We start from the raw sequence: 19,644 nt of genomic DNA, 5'->3' as shown, positions 1-19,644 counted from the left end.
TGGTGAATTTCATCACTGTAAAACATGAAAATTCAAAACACTTCCAAAATGCAACAGCACACTAACATGCCTAAAACATATTTTTGCTTTATTGTAATCTGAGCCAGTCGACCATACTGCTTTGAAGATATAAAATATTAAATACATTGACTTTCTATATCTCCTGGGGCAGCAAATGTGCTCATTAAAATGAAACAAAACATAGCCTTCTGTAGAGTTTATGGCCAAATACCCTCTCCATTCATCCCATAATCTGACACCAATAGGGTAATGTAATAACAATTGCAAAGTTTGCTCCATTTCTAGTTAACAATCATCACATAGCATTTACTAGCATACTGGTTGCTATGGGTTACTAGACCATAGACCTATTATTGCACTTTGCTGGTGCATAATAATTTCAAGGACTAGTAACAAAAACCAAGTATTCTATATGCATTTAAATATAATGTACTGTTACCCTTCCCTGGCAAAAAAAAGTTTGCTTCAGAAACATCCCTATAATTTATATAAACATGCTGCTGTGTAGCCATGGGGGCAGCTATTAAAGCTGAATAGGGCGGAAGGGCTCATGTTTACACAGGAGATAAGTCCTGTAGAATACAAGGGTTTCAAGTCTCTCACATGGGTAAATGGCCATTCATGGCTCTCTGCTGAGTTGTTATATAAAACATTACTCATATGAAATAGGACATTGGTTGACTCTGGTGTAACTATAGAGGGCGCAGACCCAGCGGTTGCATCAGGCCCCCTATGCACTGTTGTTCTGCCCCCTTTGACTATAAAATAGTACAGGTATGGGACCTGTTATCCAGAATGCTCGGGGCCTGGGATTTTAGCAGATAACTGATCTTTCTGTAATTGGGATCTTCATACTAGAAAACATAGAAACATTAAATAAAGCCAATAGGCTGTCTTTGCTTCCAATAAGGATTAATTATAGCTTAGTTTGGATCAAGTACAAGCTACTGTTTTATTATTACAGAGGAAATCATTTTTAAATATTTGGATTCATTGGATAAAATGGAGTCTATGGGAGATGGGCATTCCGTAATTTGGAGTTTTCTGGATAAAGGATCACATACTTGTATGTGCTGGATAAACAATTACAAATGTTACATTTACATTTTTGATGTTACTAGTTGTTATATGCACAAAAAAAACAACAATAAGCAGAGAGAATCAGCTAATTTACTGCGTGACCGGCACTGAAGCAAAAATTGAAGAGGATGTTAAGGAACACTGTAACGCATTCACAGCTAGAGAGTTAGTGTCCTAATCACTAATTAACTAAATTATATATAAAGTTATTCACCAGACTGCAAAGCATCTCTCTCATCTCACCTCTGACTTTATCTCACATATCTAGTGTTAACTAAAGGTGTTAATATCTCGTTTTCTTTCTTTGATCATCAAAACAAGATGGAAACTGAAAGAAGGAAGATGAGAAGGTCACCTGCAGACTTGGCTCAGGGACAGGATCCACAGGGACCTCTGTGCTGTCACATTCTCCCTCTGTCTGCATTCAGCTCTGTACTTCTTCACTAGCGATTACTTTCCCTTATCATTTGTAGATCAAAATAAGAAATGTTGGGAAATATTTTCTTGATTCAAATGAGTCCACTTTCTTCTGTGTTTAGAGAGTAATGGAATAGGCTGAAGTTCCCCCTCCCATGTGCCAATACCTAAGCAGAGTAATTCAGCCAAGGCAGAATGTTGCATATTTTATGAACGCAGATGAGATCTTGTTTTTGGCATTCATGAAAATACTAAAGCTTTAACTTATTCTCTGACATTCTCTCTTGATTCTTTCTACACTGTTTGCCACAACAAACAGTATTGTAAAGTAGCCCTGAATAGTAGACTATGGAGCAAATTTTTTATGCTGTGTCAAAAACAGCAGGATAACACACCACACTTCGACTGGCTTCGCCGTGTAAAAAATGGTGTCAAATTTTTATACATGACTTCCACTGGAAGCAGTGTAAAATAACTGTCGTGTTTTGGTAGCCGTGGTTGAGTAGAGTATAACAGTTCTTTATTAGTAGGTCGATGCAGCCATTACTCATCTACAGTAGCTTCACTCTAACACCCCAAGCTGTATAGAAAGTACTGTGCATGCACAGCACAACTCATTTGCACAGTGATAGGCCATTTGTATAAACACCAAATATTCCCCCTATAGTAGGAAAGCATTTTGTAATAAACAACAACAATGCATCTTCAAGCAGTAATATACATTCTTCACATAACATAGTCCTTGGTCCATGCAGGTAGTTTTCTGATTCTCTCGGTACGCTTATAGGATCACTTTCTTCAGGTCTATTGCAGTTGGCATCAGGAGTAGGAAAATGCCCTTCATCAAATGGAGCTTCTCCAAAGTCAAATCTAGCAGGAGCAAGATGACTTGCATTCCATATGCGTCCAGACAGTTCATATGTGGGTGGTCCTTGCTAATGTGTTACATTAAGTGGTGTAGTAAATTTAGATTGTCCTTGTTTCAGTATTCCTGGTTTCTTAATTCTGACTAAATATCCAGGCTGAAAGTGCACTCCGATTGCACCACGCTCTCTGTCAGTATAAGCCTTGCATTTGGCTTATTGACGTTTGACAATGTTAGCAGTAGATGATTTTTGTAGGCACAGTATTTTGTGGAAGTTTGATGTCTGCAACATGTCTGTAGTGCTTCTTTCAGGCTTCTTCATTTGCTTGTTGTTGATTTCCGATGCACAATATTCCTCTCTCTCAGAAAGTTTTCAAACTCAGATGAGACAAACTGTGGTCCGTTGTCTAATATTAACTCCTTTGGATTACCTTCTATGCTCTGGTACCAGTAAACGGTGAGCTCAACGGACAACATAGCCATCTACTAAGGACAGTTCATGTCTAATCCTGTAGTAAGGTTGAAGATCAGGACTGAGTTTCTTCTCAGCATTTGGCCATTTGCTTTGTAAGATGTCCGTAGTTTTACTTGAATTGGACATGTGAGGCAAGTTTGCTTATAATCAGCAGCTGCAACTAGTGATGGGCGAATTTGCGCCGTTTCGCCAAAAAATGTGCAAATTTAGCGCGAAATTCGCGAAACGTCGAAAAATTCACGAAACAGCGCCGGCGTCTCGTTTTTGATGCCGGCGTCCGTTTTTTCGACCCCAACGAATTTTTTCGGGCAAATTTTCGCGGGCGTTTCGCGAATTTATTCGCTGGTGGTGAATCGCGCAAATTCGCCACGAATTCGCGTCTGCCGAATAAATATGCCCATCACTAGCTGCAAATGCAGATGATAGTAAATCAGTCAGTGCTACAACTTCTATGTCCTCATCCAGTGTATCAGAAGCTGCAGGTAAAGGTAAACGTGACAAACAATCAGTAGTAACATTTTTCAAACCTGGTTTGTATTGCATTTTGTAGTTGAAATTCAGTAGCCTTGCTGACTATCTAGCTATACGCATTCCAGCTCTTCCTAGTCCCTTTGTTGTAAGCAGAAAGTTAAAGGGCTATGATCAGTGCATAAGGTAAATTCTCAACACCATAGGTAGGTTCTCCATTTTTCTGTTGCCAAAACACATGCTAGAGCTTCTTTTTCAACAGTTGAATACTTACTTCTCTGTAAGTGTTCTGGATGCAAATGCAACAGTTTTCTCTGCGTGATCAGCATGGATCTGTGTGAGAACTGCATCAACACCATTGTCTGAAGCATCTGTAGTAACCATAATGGGTAGTGCAGGATCAAATAAAGCTAGAGCTGGACTATTCACAATTAACTGTTTCACTATGTCAAAGCTATGTTGAGCAGTCTCTGACCAAACCAGGCTTAAAGTTCCACATAGTAGTGCTCTAAGTCGCTCCACAACTGAAGAATAGTTGGGAATAAACTTAGAATAGTATTATTATTAACATGTATTTATATAGCGCCAACATATTGCGTATCACTGTAGTCCATCTTGTGAGATTATATGACCCAGAAATGACAGCTGAGTTTGTCTGAAGTGGCATTTGGAAAGGTTCAGTTTCAGTCCAGCAGAATCAATGCATTTCAGAACATTTTTTAGGTACTTGTAATGAAGATCCATAGTTGGAGCATAGACAATTATATAGTCCAAATAGCATTGTACACCAGGTATGTCATGGAGTATAGAAGACATCAGTCTTTGAAAACAACTTGGTGCTGAAGCCAGTCCATAAGGTACACGCTTGAACCAAAATAAACCATCATGGGTGATAAATGCAGTGAGGTCTCTGCATTCCTCATGCAGTAATACTTGATGATAAGCACTCTGAAGATCCAGAGTAGAAAAGAATTTTGCTCCTCTGAGTTCTGAAAATATTTCCTCTATGTGTGGCAAAGGATTGCTTGTAGGGCAAGCAGAGTAGAGCACACACAGGCAGAGTATGGCAAACACAGTCAGAGTTGGACAGGCAGAGTATGGCAAACAGGTAGGGTAGAACAGTCACCAGTGTCAGACTGGCCCACCGGGACACCGGGAAAAATCCCGGTGGGCCCCAGTCCTTGTGGGCCCCTACGACCAGATTCCCATCTATTTTTTGCCAGAGCTACGGTTTTGCAATGGGCCCTGCAGCGCTGCCACTATCACCTGGGCTGGCTACCGAACTGCCTGTCAAAGCTGCTGCCTGCAGCCTGACTGTGCTCTGTGCAGGGTGGTTGTGCCGTGCGCTGCACTACTGTGCATGTTTCAGTATGTGAGTGCAATGCGCCTGATGGTGACGTCACTGACCTGGCTGGCGTCCAATGCGTCCTTCTCGTGGGGGGAAGAAGAGAGTTGCGCGCGTGACGCGTCAGAGAGGGAGAGCCTGAAGTACTGCTGGACTGGTGCGGTGGGGTGGATCCTCCTGGCTGGCTGAATTCACTTTTGCTGCCTGCTTGTGCCTGGGCTGGGCAAGTTCAAGTTGTGCTGACAACCTTAATCACCCTAGGGGGTTGGGGGGGGTGGCATGGACTGTGTAATAGGCAGCAGGCAGCCACTGCCAAGTCATTGCTCGGCTATTCTGTTCCCCTGCTCTGCATTGATTGCAGGAAAGGCGTCGTGCTAGGTGAGTTTCCCCTCTGGATTAACTATATATAATATATATTTTGGTAAGGTTATTTTATCTAAGGCCCACAAGATGTGAAGGGCCACATGAGATTTTTATATATAACCTGTGCAGTGTAGGCACAAGTTCATAGCAAAGAGAGACCCACACACGCTAGCAATTTCTCATAAACTGCCTATAAAAGGAAAGAATTTGTTAGGCTGCTTTTAAAGGGACTGTTCACCTTTTAGTATGACATAGATAGGGATATTCTGAGACAATTTGTAATTGGTTTTCATTTTTTATTAATTGTGGATTTTGAGTTATTTAGCTTTTTGTTTCAGCATCTCTATAATTTGCATCTTAACCAATCTGGTAACTAGGGCCCAAATTCCCCTAGCAACCATGCATTGATTTGAATAAGAGGCTGGAATATGAATAGAAGAGGCCTGAATAGAAGGATCAGTAATGAAAATTAACAATAACAATACATGTGTAGCCTTACATAGTATTTTTTTAGTAGGGAGTCAGTGGCCCCCATTTGAAAGCTGCAAAGAGTCAGAAGAAAAAGGCAAATCATTTTAAAACTATAAAAAAATAATGAAAACCAATTGAAAAGATGTTTAGAATTAGCCATTCTATAACAAAATAAAAGTTACCTTAAAGGTGAACCACCCCTTTAATTGAAAAGATTGAAATACAAGGCCAGAATTCTAGTAGTAACATCATGCGGTCAGTTACAAAGTAAGACTAAGTAAAATATCTGGCTGTAGAATCCATGACAGTTAAGAGTATTGCATATTGAGTAGTCTGTAAGTTTTAAGCCAAATGAATAAAGAGTGCATTGTCTTCAGAAGCAGAGCTTGGTGGTGGCAAAACTCCCTCTCCTGTCTCCCAGGTGGCACATCATCATATATCTAACTTGATGACATTACTGGCTATACTGAAGCCTCAAATTGTGACCCCCCCTGCTGCAGCACAGGTTCTTACTTTGGTCAAAATATAAAAAAAAATAAGTTATTAAAAAATGTGTATAATTATTTTTTGTCACACTGTTACTAGGGTGGGGATGAGCAGACAAAAAGTTGCAAGTTTTTAACCTCTTAGGGTATAGTGCACCATTTACTATGTTATGGAATGGACAATTCTTAGCAAGGTTTCAATTCGTCTTTTTTTTATTTTGTATAGTTTTCAAATTGCATGCCTTCTTCTTCTGACTCAAACCAATGACTGAAATGCCAAAAATGCTAAGTAATTAATAAAAAACCATAAAAAATGAAGACCAATTGCAAATTGTCTTAGAATATCACTCTCTGGGTCATACTATCCGTTGTCATGCTTTTTATGGTTTAGTTTTTATTTCTAAATTACATTATTTACACTGCAGGTAATTTACTTTCATTCCTGAACCAGCAAGTGTATTTAGTTGTAATATTGGTGTGTAGGTTTCTCCTACTCAATGTAACTGAATCAGTCTCAATGGGACCTGGATTTTACTATTGAGTGTTGTTCTTAGATCTACCAGGCAGCTGTTATCTTGTGTTAGGTAGCTGCTATCTGGTTACCTTCCCATTGTTCTTTTGTTTGGCTGCTGGGGGGAAAGGGAGGGGGGTTATATCACTCCAACTTGCAGTACAGCAGTAAAGTGTGATAAAAGGGTTACCTTGTTTATATTGCATTTGCACTTACTTAAAAGGATTCTGTTATGCTTTTTTATTTATGACTAATATTTTAATTTAATATTGTCACAGCCATTCCAGTTTTGTTTTAAATAAAAATGTTAATTTTTATATTTGCGGGCACTATTTTGTACGGGAGGGTGGGCCCTTGAGATGAGGTTTCCTGGTGGGCCCCAGGCACCCCAGTCCGACACTGACAGTCACAGTCAGAACAGAGTAGGATCTGTTCTGACTGTGACCACTCTAAGATGGACAGTATGTACTGTAATATGTAAAGTGATACAATGCCAGTGCTGTTCCTACAGTCTGTATGAGTTGTGAACAGGTGAACAATATGGGCACTGACAGTCTGAGGTGTTATCAATGTTGGGTATTACAGGAGTGAACCATGGAGGTCATTACAGGTGTGTACAATACAGGGTGATCAATACATGGTATTACAAATATGAACAATGCAGAGCCTGAATATGAGATGTGAACAATGCAGGGTTCAGTTAATCTCCTTTCTGATACCCATTGAAGTTTACACAGAGGTAAATAATCTGGTTTACAACCATACTTCAATGGATGGCCACACAAGGGGAGCAGCAGGCCACCATTTGGACAGCATTGCTTTAAGGTATGGTGATCCAAATAACAAAAGGATCCCTGGTCCCAAGCATTCTGGATAACATGCCCCATGCTTGTATTAATAAATGAGGCCCAGTATGTCTCTTTTGTTTTAATTATGTTTTCTGTTACCACTCGCTGCTCTTCTTTCCTACTATTACACAAGTAAACTCTTTTTAAGGATGAGATTGAAATAGGTAAGGAGGTCAATCCTGTTAAATAAGTGATTACTGGAACTGCTGCTCAGAACTGGTAAATATTATGCTCCTGCAATTACCGCCTCTCCATCTCGCTATTAAATACACCACATGGCCACTTTATATAATCACAGACCAGTTTACATTCTATTTAAAAGAAGAGGGTATTGATTAGTGTACATTCCCTGGCCCTATGATGAATTAGTAATTTATTCTGTGAAAGTGCATAGAGTTATCAAAAACAGAGGTTCTATTTAAAAAAAAAAAAAACAGGGTATTGATTAGTGTACAATCCCTGGTCCTTTGATGAATTAGTAATTTATTTTGTGAAAGTGCATAGAGTTATCAAAAACAGAGGTGATTAGGTATAATTTTATGATGATAAAATTTCCAAGCCATCATAACTAGTCAAAGTAAACCCAATAAGGTGGTCTTAACTATCAATCTCTAGTACTAGCCTATGAAAAATCCCTTCAAGTTAAAATCTGTTTGTCTTCTCCCATCAGGTATGTACAGGATTACATTATTATCTTAGGCCCAAGGTCCAAACAATCGGATCATTCCAATTTGAATATGTAGATGGGTGGCCACAGTGGTCAAAGATCTGCTTGTTTGGACCTTGCCAGATAAGAATACTTTATTATTAATGGCTAGCATCACAGTCTGCTGCATTGGTACTGGGCATTACAACTAAACATTTTAATAGGTAAATGTAGCATAGTGTGGTTTTAATGGTTCACATCTACCCTGTTTCAGGACCTTAGTCTCAAAAATGTTCCCACAAAATGACCCTCCCATCACCTCTTAAAAGTTACCACGAATAGCTTACATATGGAGCATGTGGAAGAGAACATACACAGGAAAAGATTTAGGAGAGATCAGTTATTTGCAGACAAAATATACCATTTAATAGAAATAAAAATTTGATACAATCCCATCCCAGCCACGGAGTTCTAACACTCTATAGAAAAGAATGGGGTTTGGCTGCTCAAAGTAATCAAAAACATTCTGAGGAACTCTCAGGGGGATTTACTTACCATTTATACTTCATGTTTCCTACCATGTGTTGGTAGAAGTATTATATACAATAAACACTGAACATTTCATTCTGTCATTCTGTCATAGAAGTGGCACTACTTTTATCCTACCTTGGGGTCCGTTTAGTAAAGCGTGGTAAATTTGACAATATGTTTCCGCATGATATCGCTGCAAATATTTTCCCGCAAAAATATTCGCAGCGAAGTTTACTAAACAGCGATGCACTCAGAAGTCATTGCGATCACTTGCGGTAACTACGTTGACGAGCCAGCTTACATTAGCGGTAATATTAGCAGATTTTCTGACATATTAAGTTTGCGAATATTTATGCTATAAAAAAAGTTGTTTTATGGCGTTTATTATGGCATGATTCATGGGCAGATATGTATCTTCAAAACCGCTAAACTTTATAGATATTATCAACAACACAGTAAACCAATCAAACATGTATGCATCGTATAAATCCACATTTCAATACATCCAGTCACAAAACTTACCCCCAGCCAAAAGAATTATATACATAAAATTCATAAACATATAAATGTAGTTTAATCTAGGCTCACGATGCCTTTGGTCCTTCCTAGCCATAATAAATCGTCTTTCAGGTGAAAAACCTGCTGTAGCACCAGACAAAAGAATAATCCAAAACATCTTTGATTGTCCTAACACTTCTCTCTTCTCCTGTCAGGAATAGCAACAGGAACAGAATGATGGGTAAAACATGGTGTTATGGGATATTTCCTGTCCCCTTGAGAATTTTCTGGTGAAAAAATAAATTAACGCCACTGTATAGATGGTGGTAAAATTTTGCGAATATTCTGCCGTTAATTTTGTATTTCGTACATTTCACTGTTTAGTAAATCAGGCATTAGTCTTATTTTCAGCAAAAGCGATAACTTGCGAAAACATATTCTTGTGCGAGAAAATTCGCAAATTTATATTTACCGCAGGTTAGTAAACTGGAGAAAACATATTTGGCAACAAATTTGTCTATATTTTGTGCGCATATTTTTACTGCGCTTTAGTAAACGGACCCCCTTTTATGCTTTAGACTGTACTATACTATACTATATTATACTGTACATTGCATTGACACTGTTTTTACCCTACCTGTTTCTGGGCATTTAAGACAGGGAATTGGCACTGTATTATGTATTTTGAGAGTATTACCATGGTAAAAGCTTTTTAACATTCGAAAAAGAATGTAATTAAAATCACAAGCAATGCTTAAAATTGCAGTTTTGTGAATGTTTAGTGCCAATGAAACATTTTATATTCCCCTATCGGGGTTGAATTTGTTTTATAACAGTTTAAGCTTGTATCAGTTTCTCATACAAAGCAGACAGTTACATAATAGCAATATAGTTCTTAAAACTATTTAAAAAATGACAAATCTACTCACTGAACAAAAACTGACTACATATTGGACAAAATGACCACCCTTTGCAGTGATCACAGCAGAACAAATTCTGAGCATTCTGTTAAGTAAAGTCTTATTTGTGTGAACGTTGACAACGTATTTTAATGAAACATGTATTTTTTTTTTAAGTGGATTGACGCACCTTCTTTTTGAAGGAATGCCTTAGGTCTTAGTCAGTGTGACTCTGTATTCTCTGGATACCCATGGGCTATTGCTTTCCAACACTAATCCTTCAAAAGTCTGACTATCTAATAGGCAGTAAGCCATTGGCTGTCATGACTAAAACATTCAGTTTGTGAATGGTATTACCAAGAAAGTTATTACTGATTGGTTGGCTTAGCAAGTATTCAAAATGTTATACACTGACAACTTTTGACAAAAAGACATGGAACTTAAATGGAATGGGGTTGAAATGACCCAAGCCTAGAACAAGTTCAGAAAAGTCACAACTTCATCAGGTCAACTAAATCTTTAACATAGACAGTTTTTTCTACAAATTCCAAACAGTCATTTATACACATGCATTGCTTTAACAGAAATTGTTCATTGGTTCCAGCAGTCCTTGCCCCTATGGAGCTATATATATATATATGTATGTATATATATATATATATATATATATATATATATATATATATATATATATATATATATATATATATATATATATATATATATATATATATATATATACAGGTATGGGACCTGTTATCCAGAATGCTCAGGACCTTCCGGATAACAGATCTTTCCATAATTTGGATCTTCATACCTTAAGTCTACTAGAAAATTCATTAAGCATTAAATAAACCCAATATGCTGGTTTTGCTTCCAATAAGGATTAATTATATCTTAGTTTGGCTCAAGTACAAGCTACTGTTCTATTATTGCAGAGAAAATTGCATTTTTTTTTTCTTAAAATTTGGATTATTTGGATAAAAATGAGTCTATGGGAGACAGCCATTCTGAAATTCAGAGCTATCTGGATAACGGGTTTCCAGATAACGGATCCCATACTTGTAGATCAATAGAATTATTATGAAGGTGGAGAAAAAGTCATAAAGGGTCAATTTACATCTGCTCCTGCCGCAAGTCCAGGAGCAATAAAGGGGAAAATCTGACTTAAAGCAAAACTATACCCCTCAAACAATGTAGGTCACTATAAAAATATATTGCATAAAGCAGCTCATATGTAAAACCCTGCTTCATGTAAATAAACCATTTTCATAATAATATACTTTTTTAGTAGTATGTGTCATTGGGTAATCATAAATAGAAAATTGCCATTTTAAAAAATAAGGGCAGCCCTCTTGCATCGTATGATTCACGGTGCACACATACAAACCATACATGTTAGGTCACATGAGCCAATTAACAGACAGAGTTGTGTCTTTTGCTTCAACACTTCTTCCTGTTACAGTTAGAGTTGTAGTATTTCTGGTCAGGTGATCTCTGAGGCAGCACACAGACCATCACTAAATGGTGGTTTAAGGCAAGAGATGTAAAAGGGCAATATTTACTTAAATATAAATTACAGTTTGACAAAGATACTTAAATATGCCACTTAATTTGATATAAACTATCTGTTGCTCAAGTATTCATTTTGGGGGTATAGTTTTCCTTTAAGTTGCAGAATGCAGGGGGCTGCAGAAACAGGGCAGCCCTATAGGCAGGGTGCTGTTGCAGACTATAACCACAGCCGTTCTCTAACCTGCTCGACTGAATGACGTTCAAGTTATAGGGCCATAAGTGGGACACCTACATACTAATCCACCCACTCCTAACAAATATAGTCCTGATAAATGCAGCTAAAGCTGTAATCACGGAGTGGCCACAGGCCTCTGTACTGTATTTTGGAGCACAGAGACCTGCTGCAATTCGTTTAACGAAAAAGGGTAGGGTGCAAATGATAAAAACATGGGTGGATTATGCCTGCATTGCACATCTTAAATAACCCCTATTACATCTAATTATTTTCCAAAAAAATTATATTTAAATGTTTTTGTTTTTTTAAGAATAAGCAATACAAAGGGATACATTTAATGAATAACCAACACATTTTAGGCAGAAAAATACCACTTTCTTTGTTGGAGTTTAATAAAGACATTTACTAAAGTATTTTGAAGTAAATGAGAGTGAGAGAGAGAGAGGGGAAAAATTCATGACAAACACAAAGCAAATGTTATCTTCTGTTTTCATTCCCTGTAGGAAAATTCATTGTACAAGTCATAACTTAATCATCCACGAATGCATGCCCATTAACTAAGGAGAATGCTTACTGAAATATGACCTTATACTGAATTCAGATGTCATATTAACCCTCTAAATTATGTATTGAGAGCTGATCTACTGCCTAATAATCTATACATGGCTGCTGCTCTGAATATTAATCTAACCATCCAAGACTTGCCAAATTAGCAAGAAAAGTTGGATATGCAAACACATGTTCTGTACCAGCAGCACAATATACAGGCCTTGGAGACAATTAAGGAGATAGAATAATGTCTCAATTTATAGAATGCTATTGTAAAGTAGAACAAGAGTTTTTTTTTTTTTTTTTGTCGAATGAACAGTTTATATGCACAGTATGGCACTTACCTCTCTTTCTTTTCTCTTTTCTTTATTCTTTCCCAATGAACTTCTCCCATTGCCAGTGCTCTCCTGTGCAGGGACTACAGAGATTTGTTGCAGGGGCATAATGTGGATGCTGCAGGTGGCCAACACCAGATTGGATGCCTTAATTCTTCACTCCTCCTTTGTAGCCCATCTGTGTAATAGTTCATAGCCTTGATTTCCAAAGCTTAATTCTAAAAAATAATAATAAAAAAAATATATAGACCGCTGGAAACAACTGAATTCATTAAAGCAGGAGATTCCTTAAAGAAAAGCAAATGCCACCCAGTTTTCGTAAGAAAAATCACAGTATATTCCAATGTTGCTGGCAAAGCGATGAGAACGGTAAGTTCTAAGTAATATACTCTGTCATTTGTGCACCCTTTCACTCCCCCAGAAGCAGTGAGCAATTCAATTTCTATGATACCTAATAGCTGTCATGGAAACCAAGGAAACCGGGGTCTCACAGGCCATTATTAGCGAGCATTCTCTCTAAAGCTCTTACATTTGCAGGGGCTGCCACTTCTGCTTTGGTTTCCCAGTTGATTCCTCAGGAGGCGACTAAGCACCCTGAGATGCTGCGGCATGCTGACTAGGTAAATAGGCATAAGGCTGAAAAGCTTAGTGTCCTATTTTGGACCTAAATCTCTTCCTTGAAAAGCACAGATAGCTGGCTGCGTCGTTCATGCGTTTAATCTGCTTAGGTCAAACGATCTGCCTTCTAGCAGGGAAGCACAGTGAAGGGATCAGGTATAGAAAGGAATAGCACTCAGAAAAGAGATCTATGTATTACTCCAGCTCGTGCTACTGTCAATTGCTTCCACTCTGTGCATTCAGCGCTTCCACCACAAGCCCTGGCTGAGAAACCAGCACCAGCCACAAATAAGGGCAAAATGTAAGAGAAAAAGAAATGTTGACACAAACCAATGTACACAGATTTTCATTTGTTAAAGTCACAATGAAATTCTTTTGACACCTTAATAAAAGGTTATATGCAGTAATCTCTAAATGGTAACTAATAAATATGTATCTGCGTGACTCTGTTTACTAAAGTTTATATTTATATATATATATATATATATATATGCGTATATATTCCACATGTAAATGAAAGTAAAAGTGGTGTTTTTTCCTACTGGTCCAAATGTGTTTTTCTTTTTATAACGTTTATTCGTTTTCATAGAAAAAAAAAACAGTTACAAAGACAGTACTTTTTCATTTTTATCATTTTCCAAATGATAAAATACAGCCAATTTCATACTTAGCAAAAAGATAACAAATGTAAACAAGAACAGGTTTGTTGTTACAAATGACTGAAAATCTCAGAGCTACGAAGACAAATATGTTTTCTATTACTTAAAGATGAAAAATCTTTCCAGGCAATGCTATCCTGTCCTACTTATTCACTAACTGTTCCATGCCCCCCCCCGTGGATGTAAAATGTATTCCATAAACCATTGTGCAACAGCAAAGAATTATGGGATTTGTAGTTCCTCTACTGTCTACTTGATAAAAGGAAAACTGCTAGTGCTTCCCTGCCTCTCTCTTACATCCTTTGTAATTTTAGTTTCTGTCCAAAACACTGTACATGGTGCAAAATAGATTTGGATGGATGTAATATATATATATATATATATATATATATATATATATATATATATATATATATATATATATATATATATATATATATATATATCCAGGGGGGCCAGGAGTGTAAAAGGCCCAGCAAGGTTCTAATTAATGAACAATTGTAATACATTATATCTTGATAAAATAAGTCAACTTACCAATGTTTTGGCCCCCGAAATATAATTTGCTGTGGGGGCCCATTAACATCTAGCTACACCACTGGCTTTAAGGGACTTAAAAATGCTTTTGATCACAGTTCATACTATTTGGTCAATTTTACCTAAATTTGCAATCTGAAAGTTTCATGCAGATTCAATCTGGTATCCAAAGTAATCCAAAATCGATGGATTTAGTACTGGGGGAAAGGAAAAAAAGATCAAACGTTCTATGCAAATGATTTCTCCTCTGCATGAATAGACTGGAAAGTTTTGCGCCACTGCACAGTTTATTTAATATAATATCTTACTAAAAAAAGCTGGTTTTGTTTGCCATAAAATAAGTACAATGAATTTACAATGTGATGTGCAGCATCAAGCCTCAGTCTTACCTTCCAAGCCTTTCCTCCACCCACTCCACTTTATACCTTCCTATATCGAGGGCAGTCAGGTTGGGATACAACAAGCCAAAGATTTTTATTAACACATAGCTTTTATTTTATAAATACACAAGTGGAATGCTTGCTGAAAATACCATAAGATGGTCTACCTGCCATAAACCATCCATCCATACATCCATCCTGAGACCCTTGTCTGAAGAGATCATTACCAATTTACCATCACACACTGGTACTTAAAACTGGGACATAGACCCCCACTTCTAGAAAGCACTTCTCCTCAGTTGTGACAAATAAACATGATGCCCCTAAATGCTGATCCTTACAAAACAAAGGACAGGTGGGTGGGCAGGATGTTGCTTGGCTCAGGCTTATCAGAACATGCTCTGTAAGGCTACAAATTGACTGTTATTGCTACTTTGCATTACTCTTTCTATGCATGCCTCTCCTATTCATATTCCAGTATCTTATTCAAATCAATGCATGGTTGCTAGGGTAATTTGGACCCAAGCAACTAGATTGCTGAAATTGCAAACTGGAGAACTGCTGAATAAAAAGCCAAATAACTCAAAAACTACAAATAATGAAAAATGAAAACCAACTGCAACTTGGCTCAGAATATCACTCTCTATATCATACTTAATAAAGTTAATTCAAAGGTGAACAATAGGTCTGAGACTCATTTTTACATTATGATTTCTGATTCTTTGTAAATTTTTACTCTGTTTACTTTTAGGATTTTGTCCTCTGGATGTAAGAGCAGAATAGAGAGTGTGAGTGCCCCAGTCCCATCCCAGATCTGTTGGGCAGAAATTGTGCTTGGATTTACTAGTATATACATATTTTATGGGATACAGTCCACTGATTCATTATGCTAAAGTTGCTTGTAAAACAAAGGGAGCTTCTTTACTTCTGTACATGTATAATAAATGTCTTCTTTTAAAAATGTGTTTTGCTAAACAATGAGGTAACCTAATTGGTTAAACCAAATGTCTGTAGGAGGATGCAAGCACATGGGATCAGGAAATGAATGGCAGGACAATTTATTCTGTCTGTTTTGTACTGCATTTTTGTTTTGCTGAGTTGCACAGCCTGACCTTTCTGGGTAGTCCTCGAACTATTTGTTTTTGTTCATTTCTGTTCTCTGAATTATTTATCTCATTTTTTAAATGTTTAACAGTACAGGAAAATGTGTCACATAACAAAGTAAAAATAATTTGTTCATATTAAATAATGCAGGGATCTATTCCATCTATATAAACATCATTATTAGGAGCAGCTAAGGATCAGTATACCTGGGGCTTTGTGTGCAATGCACATACAAAAGTGCAGGTGCAGAGAGAGTGGAATTAATGTTGCTGGTGTATACTGAAACTATGCAGCACAGAAGTTGTCTGTAGCACTCTGTGCAGCCCCCACACAGGTATGTGTTCTCCTCAGCCAATATGGAACAAGTTGTGCTTGTTAGTATAGTAGGCAACATCCTAAAATGTGGTATTTCACATTATTTTAACTGTGTACCTGAAGGACAATAGCTTTGCAGAGGAGAATCATCAACAGACATTGATGGGATACTTGTGGTCTTCAAGCCTCAATTGCCTTACCAGAGTCATCAATTTAACTTCAACAGCATTAAGGGCAGACAACAGTAGAATCAGATGTGATGTTGTAATTCCAATAACTAAAATACTGTTCTGTTTCACTTTGAGGCACAGGCTTCAGGTAGAATAAGGCTGAACTTGTAGCACCCTATGGCTGAATTCAGTTGGTGGTTATGAATTCAGATACACAACAAGATATTTCCAGTGACACCTCACTTGCCCATTCTTCATCCCACTGTACACCAGTTGTCCTGTAAATTAAGGATTTAGTTCATAAGTAACATATAGTGCAATAGCTTTTCAATTTGGAATTTTAGCAGCTGTTGCTAGGGTCCAGTTTAACCAAGAAACCAGGCAGCGACCGTCTGGATATGTATATAAGATGCCCTTAATAGAAAGATATGTTAAAAAAAAGTTACAATAACACAAGAAATTGTTTTTTTGGCTCCTGGGGTCAGTCCCCCCTATCAAGCTGATCAAAATTTAATTTGCAAGCTAAAAAGAGGCAGAGGGGAAATGCACATAAAGAACATTGAAAATATAACTTAAGGGCAGGGGTGACCTACCCAAGTTTTAATTATGATGCATGACAATGGGCTTATGCATGAACAGAATCTATGAAATATACCGGTATATATTTATTGGGGGGAGGGAAAGCATGTTTTACTTGAATATATTTACTTGAATATTTTGACAATTATGCAGCTAGCCGTGTAAGTTTCAAGTCGGCACTCAGTGAGCAGTCCATTAAGAGGCAGAGAAGTAAAATCATTGTTTATTTATTCAGTACCCATTACAGAGTCAGCCTTATGCGTTTCATGTTTACAACACTCTAGGCTGACCAGTTTGCTATAAACTGAGATGATTGTACACTCACATTTCCAGTACAGGGCAGCAAGTGTCTCGGACTCAAAAAATAAGAAAGGGCTCAGATTAGACTGGTCTGAGACATCTCAACCCAAAGTAAGGAAATCTCATTTGATTCCAACCTTATCTAGCTGTAACGTCAGGTCATTAATCTTATCTCTCTGTCAACAGATACCGCTTAAAGGGGAGAGAGTTTAATCACTGCTGTATTGTCCGGTTGCATAAAATGTACAGAGCAGTTGCAGACACATGACCAATGGACTTGACACCTAGGGGTTATTTATCAAAATTCTCATTTTTTCTGAAATATACTCTGACCAAATCTGCATGGGTTATTTCCCCTTATTTATCTATCAATCAATCAATCATGAAAATTGTATGAAAATTCAAATTGTACGATTTTATTTTGGTTTTTCCATCCAATTTTTTTTTATTTTTGCCCGAAAACAACAAAAACTTCAGATTTTTGGACAAAACCCAGCGCAGCTCAGGATATCTTAAATCAAAAAAATTCAAGCTTTTTTTTTCACAAAAATTTTGGACTTTTGGGCATTCGGACTTTATGAAATAATCCCCCTAGTTGATGGAACCACTCTGAAAATAAGTATCATTACCTGTGATGTTCTTATGGGGTATGGCAATGGTGCACAGGGTTCCATAATGCATAGCATTAGTAGTGGGAATACAATTTATTCATTACATCGCCATAGAGCTGTAAATGATTAAGCAGCATTAAAGCAGGATGGTGTAAAATCTGGCAAACACAGAACATTTTATCAAGATAGACTGAAAGATGATATATTATTTTGTAGACATAAGGCTGAAAAGAACAAGAAGGCTATGTACCAGACTTGCCAGAAGAGCTGTTTGTTCTACTGAAAGGATAGTGAAGGCTTTAAACTCACTTCCAACATATGTCAAACATAGAACTAGAAAATCAGAAGAAATACAAATACCCATTTCTATTTTTGTTGCCATCCATATTTGTAAGCGTCTGGACTTGTAATAGAGTGTATGTATAAAAAGACTTGAAAGGAAGGCACACTAGAGATAGAACTGAGATCTTGAAGTGAGTGTATTGTTTCTATCTCCAGTTGGGGCTCAGCCCAGTGCATAATGGTAAATGTGTGGGTATATATTTAATGATCATAGCAAGAGCTGCAGAAATACCAACCATAGACTGACTATATAGAAATAATTTTCACAAAGAGTATGGTTTCAGTATTGTTCAATAGTGCATCCACCATCTGTGTGTCTTTGTCTAGTCTCTATATCACTGCTGATCAGCTTAATCAATTAACCCTGTTATTAACACGGAGGATCATAGTTCACAAGTGTTATGTTTTGGTAGCCGAGGATGAGTAGAGTATAACAGTGCTTTATTAGCAGGCTCATGCAGCCATTATACAACACGCCTCAATTTCTGACATACTGGTTTTATATCTGGTCTCAACTTAACTTTGTTTACAAAGTTCTTTGCACAAAACAATGTAGTGTTGCTTTGTGGTGACATTTTAGATACTGGCTGTGTGGCAGGCACTGGTGCTGTAGTAATGAGACCATCAGCTATTTGTAGGTTTAATGCAGCAAAAAGATCCCTTCCAAGTATAGCAGTACCCTTATTCACAATGTAAAAGTCAAATTTTGCAGTATTTGTATATCTGCTCTCAGGCAGTGAATAAGTAAAGCACGCTTTCTAGCAGCAGAAATCTCCCCTTGGCTAGCAGCAATAATGTAGTTTTCAAACATACGGATCCAAGCAGTAAAAGGTATAGTAGGCTCACCAGGGTTTGGGAGAAAAAGTTCAGGCTGCTGCAGAGGTAGAAGAGACAACCCATCGTCAATTTGGTAGCCAAGGATGAGTAGATTATAACAGTGCTTTATTGACAGGCTCATGCAGCCATTACACAACAGTAAGCAACTCTAACACCACAAGCTGTATAGAAAGTATGCACAGTATAAGTATTGAGCACAGTGACATCTACAGGCCATTTGTATAAATACCACAACAAGATCTTCTAATGCTTGGGTTATTAGATATAATGGAAATGTAATTATGCCTTTTATTTACTAAATGGTGCAGTATTGTACTGTAATTGTTCTGAATCTGACCTCGTATGTGCTAACATTTTGCAATGAAACTGTAAACAGCTCTACCGACAATGATTTTACACAGTTACACAGTTATTTTGAGTTGGAAAAAAGACAAAAGTTCAAGTTCAACCACTCCAAATGACCCCCAGAGCAAATATATATATAAGTATACAGATACATATATTGATAAACTCACATATATACTATACATATATATACATATAATCATACAAAAAAAAATGGATTGATCAATGCACATTCCAGAATTTATTTAGTACCATTTAGTCATTTAGTACCTGTGCAAGTGCAAACATTT

At 37.3% G+C, this 19,644-nt stretch overlaps 1 protein-coding gene across 4 annotated transcripts in view; it reads right to left on the bottom strand.

The window, feature by feature from the left end:
- LOC121402798 (E3 ubiquitin-protein ligase MARCHF1-like) overlaps positions 1-13,505 on the bottom strand; it is an 84,841-nt gene extending 71,336 nt beyond the window's left edge. The window contains exons 1-2 of one of the 4 annotated variants that reach the window (XM_041589274.1): positions 13,009-13,504; positions 12,567-12,775 (exon numbers count right to left, since the gene is read on the bottom strand). In XM_041589274.1, coding sequence (XP_041445208.1) covers positions 12,567-12,665 — 99 coding nt within the window. In that variant the 5' untranslated portion in view covers positions 12,666-12,775; positions 13,009-13,504. Of the gene's footprint in view, positions 1-12,566 lie in introns of all 4 variants that reach the window. The other 3 variants (XM_041589276.1, XM_041589277.1, XM_041589273.1) reach the window with 3 other exon arrangements.
- Between the last annotated feature and the right edge of the window lie 6,139 nt (positions 13,506-19,644).

Source organism: Xenopus laevis, chromosome 1L (genome assembly GCF_017654675.1).
Source record: "Xenopus laevis strain J_2021 chromosome 1L, Xenopus_laevis_v10.1, whole genome shotgun sequence".
Taxonomy (NCBI): domain Eukaryota; kingdom Metazoa; phylum Chordata; class Amphibia; order Anura; family Pipidae; genus Xenopus; species Xenopus laevis.
The sequence above is the reverse complement of the archived record's forward strand: the minus strand, read 5'-3'. Positions and strand labels throughout refer to the sequence as shown.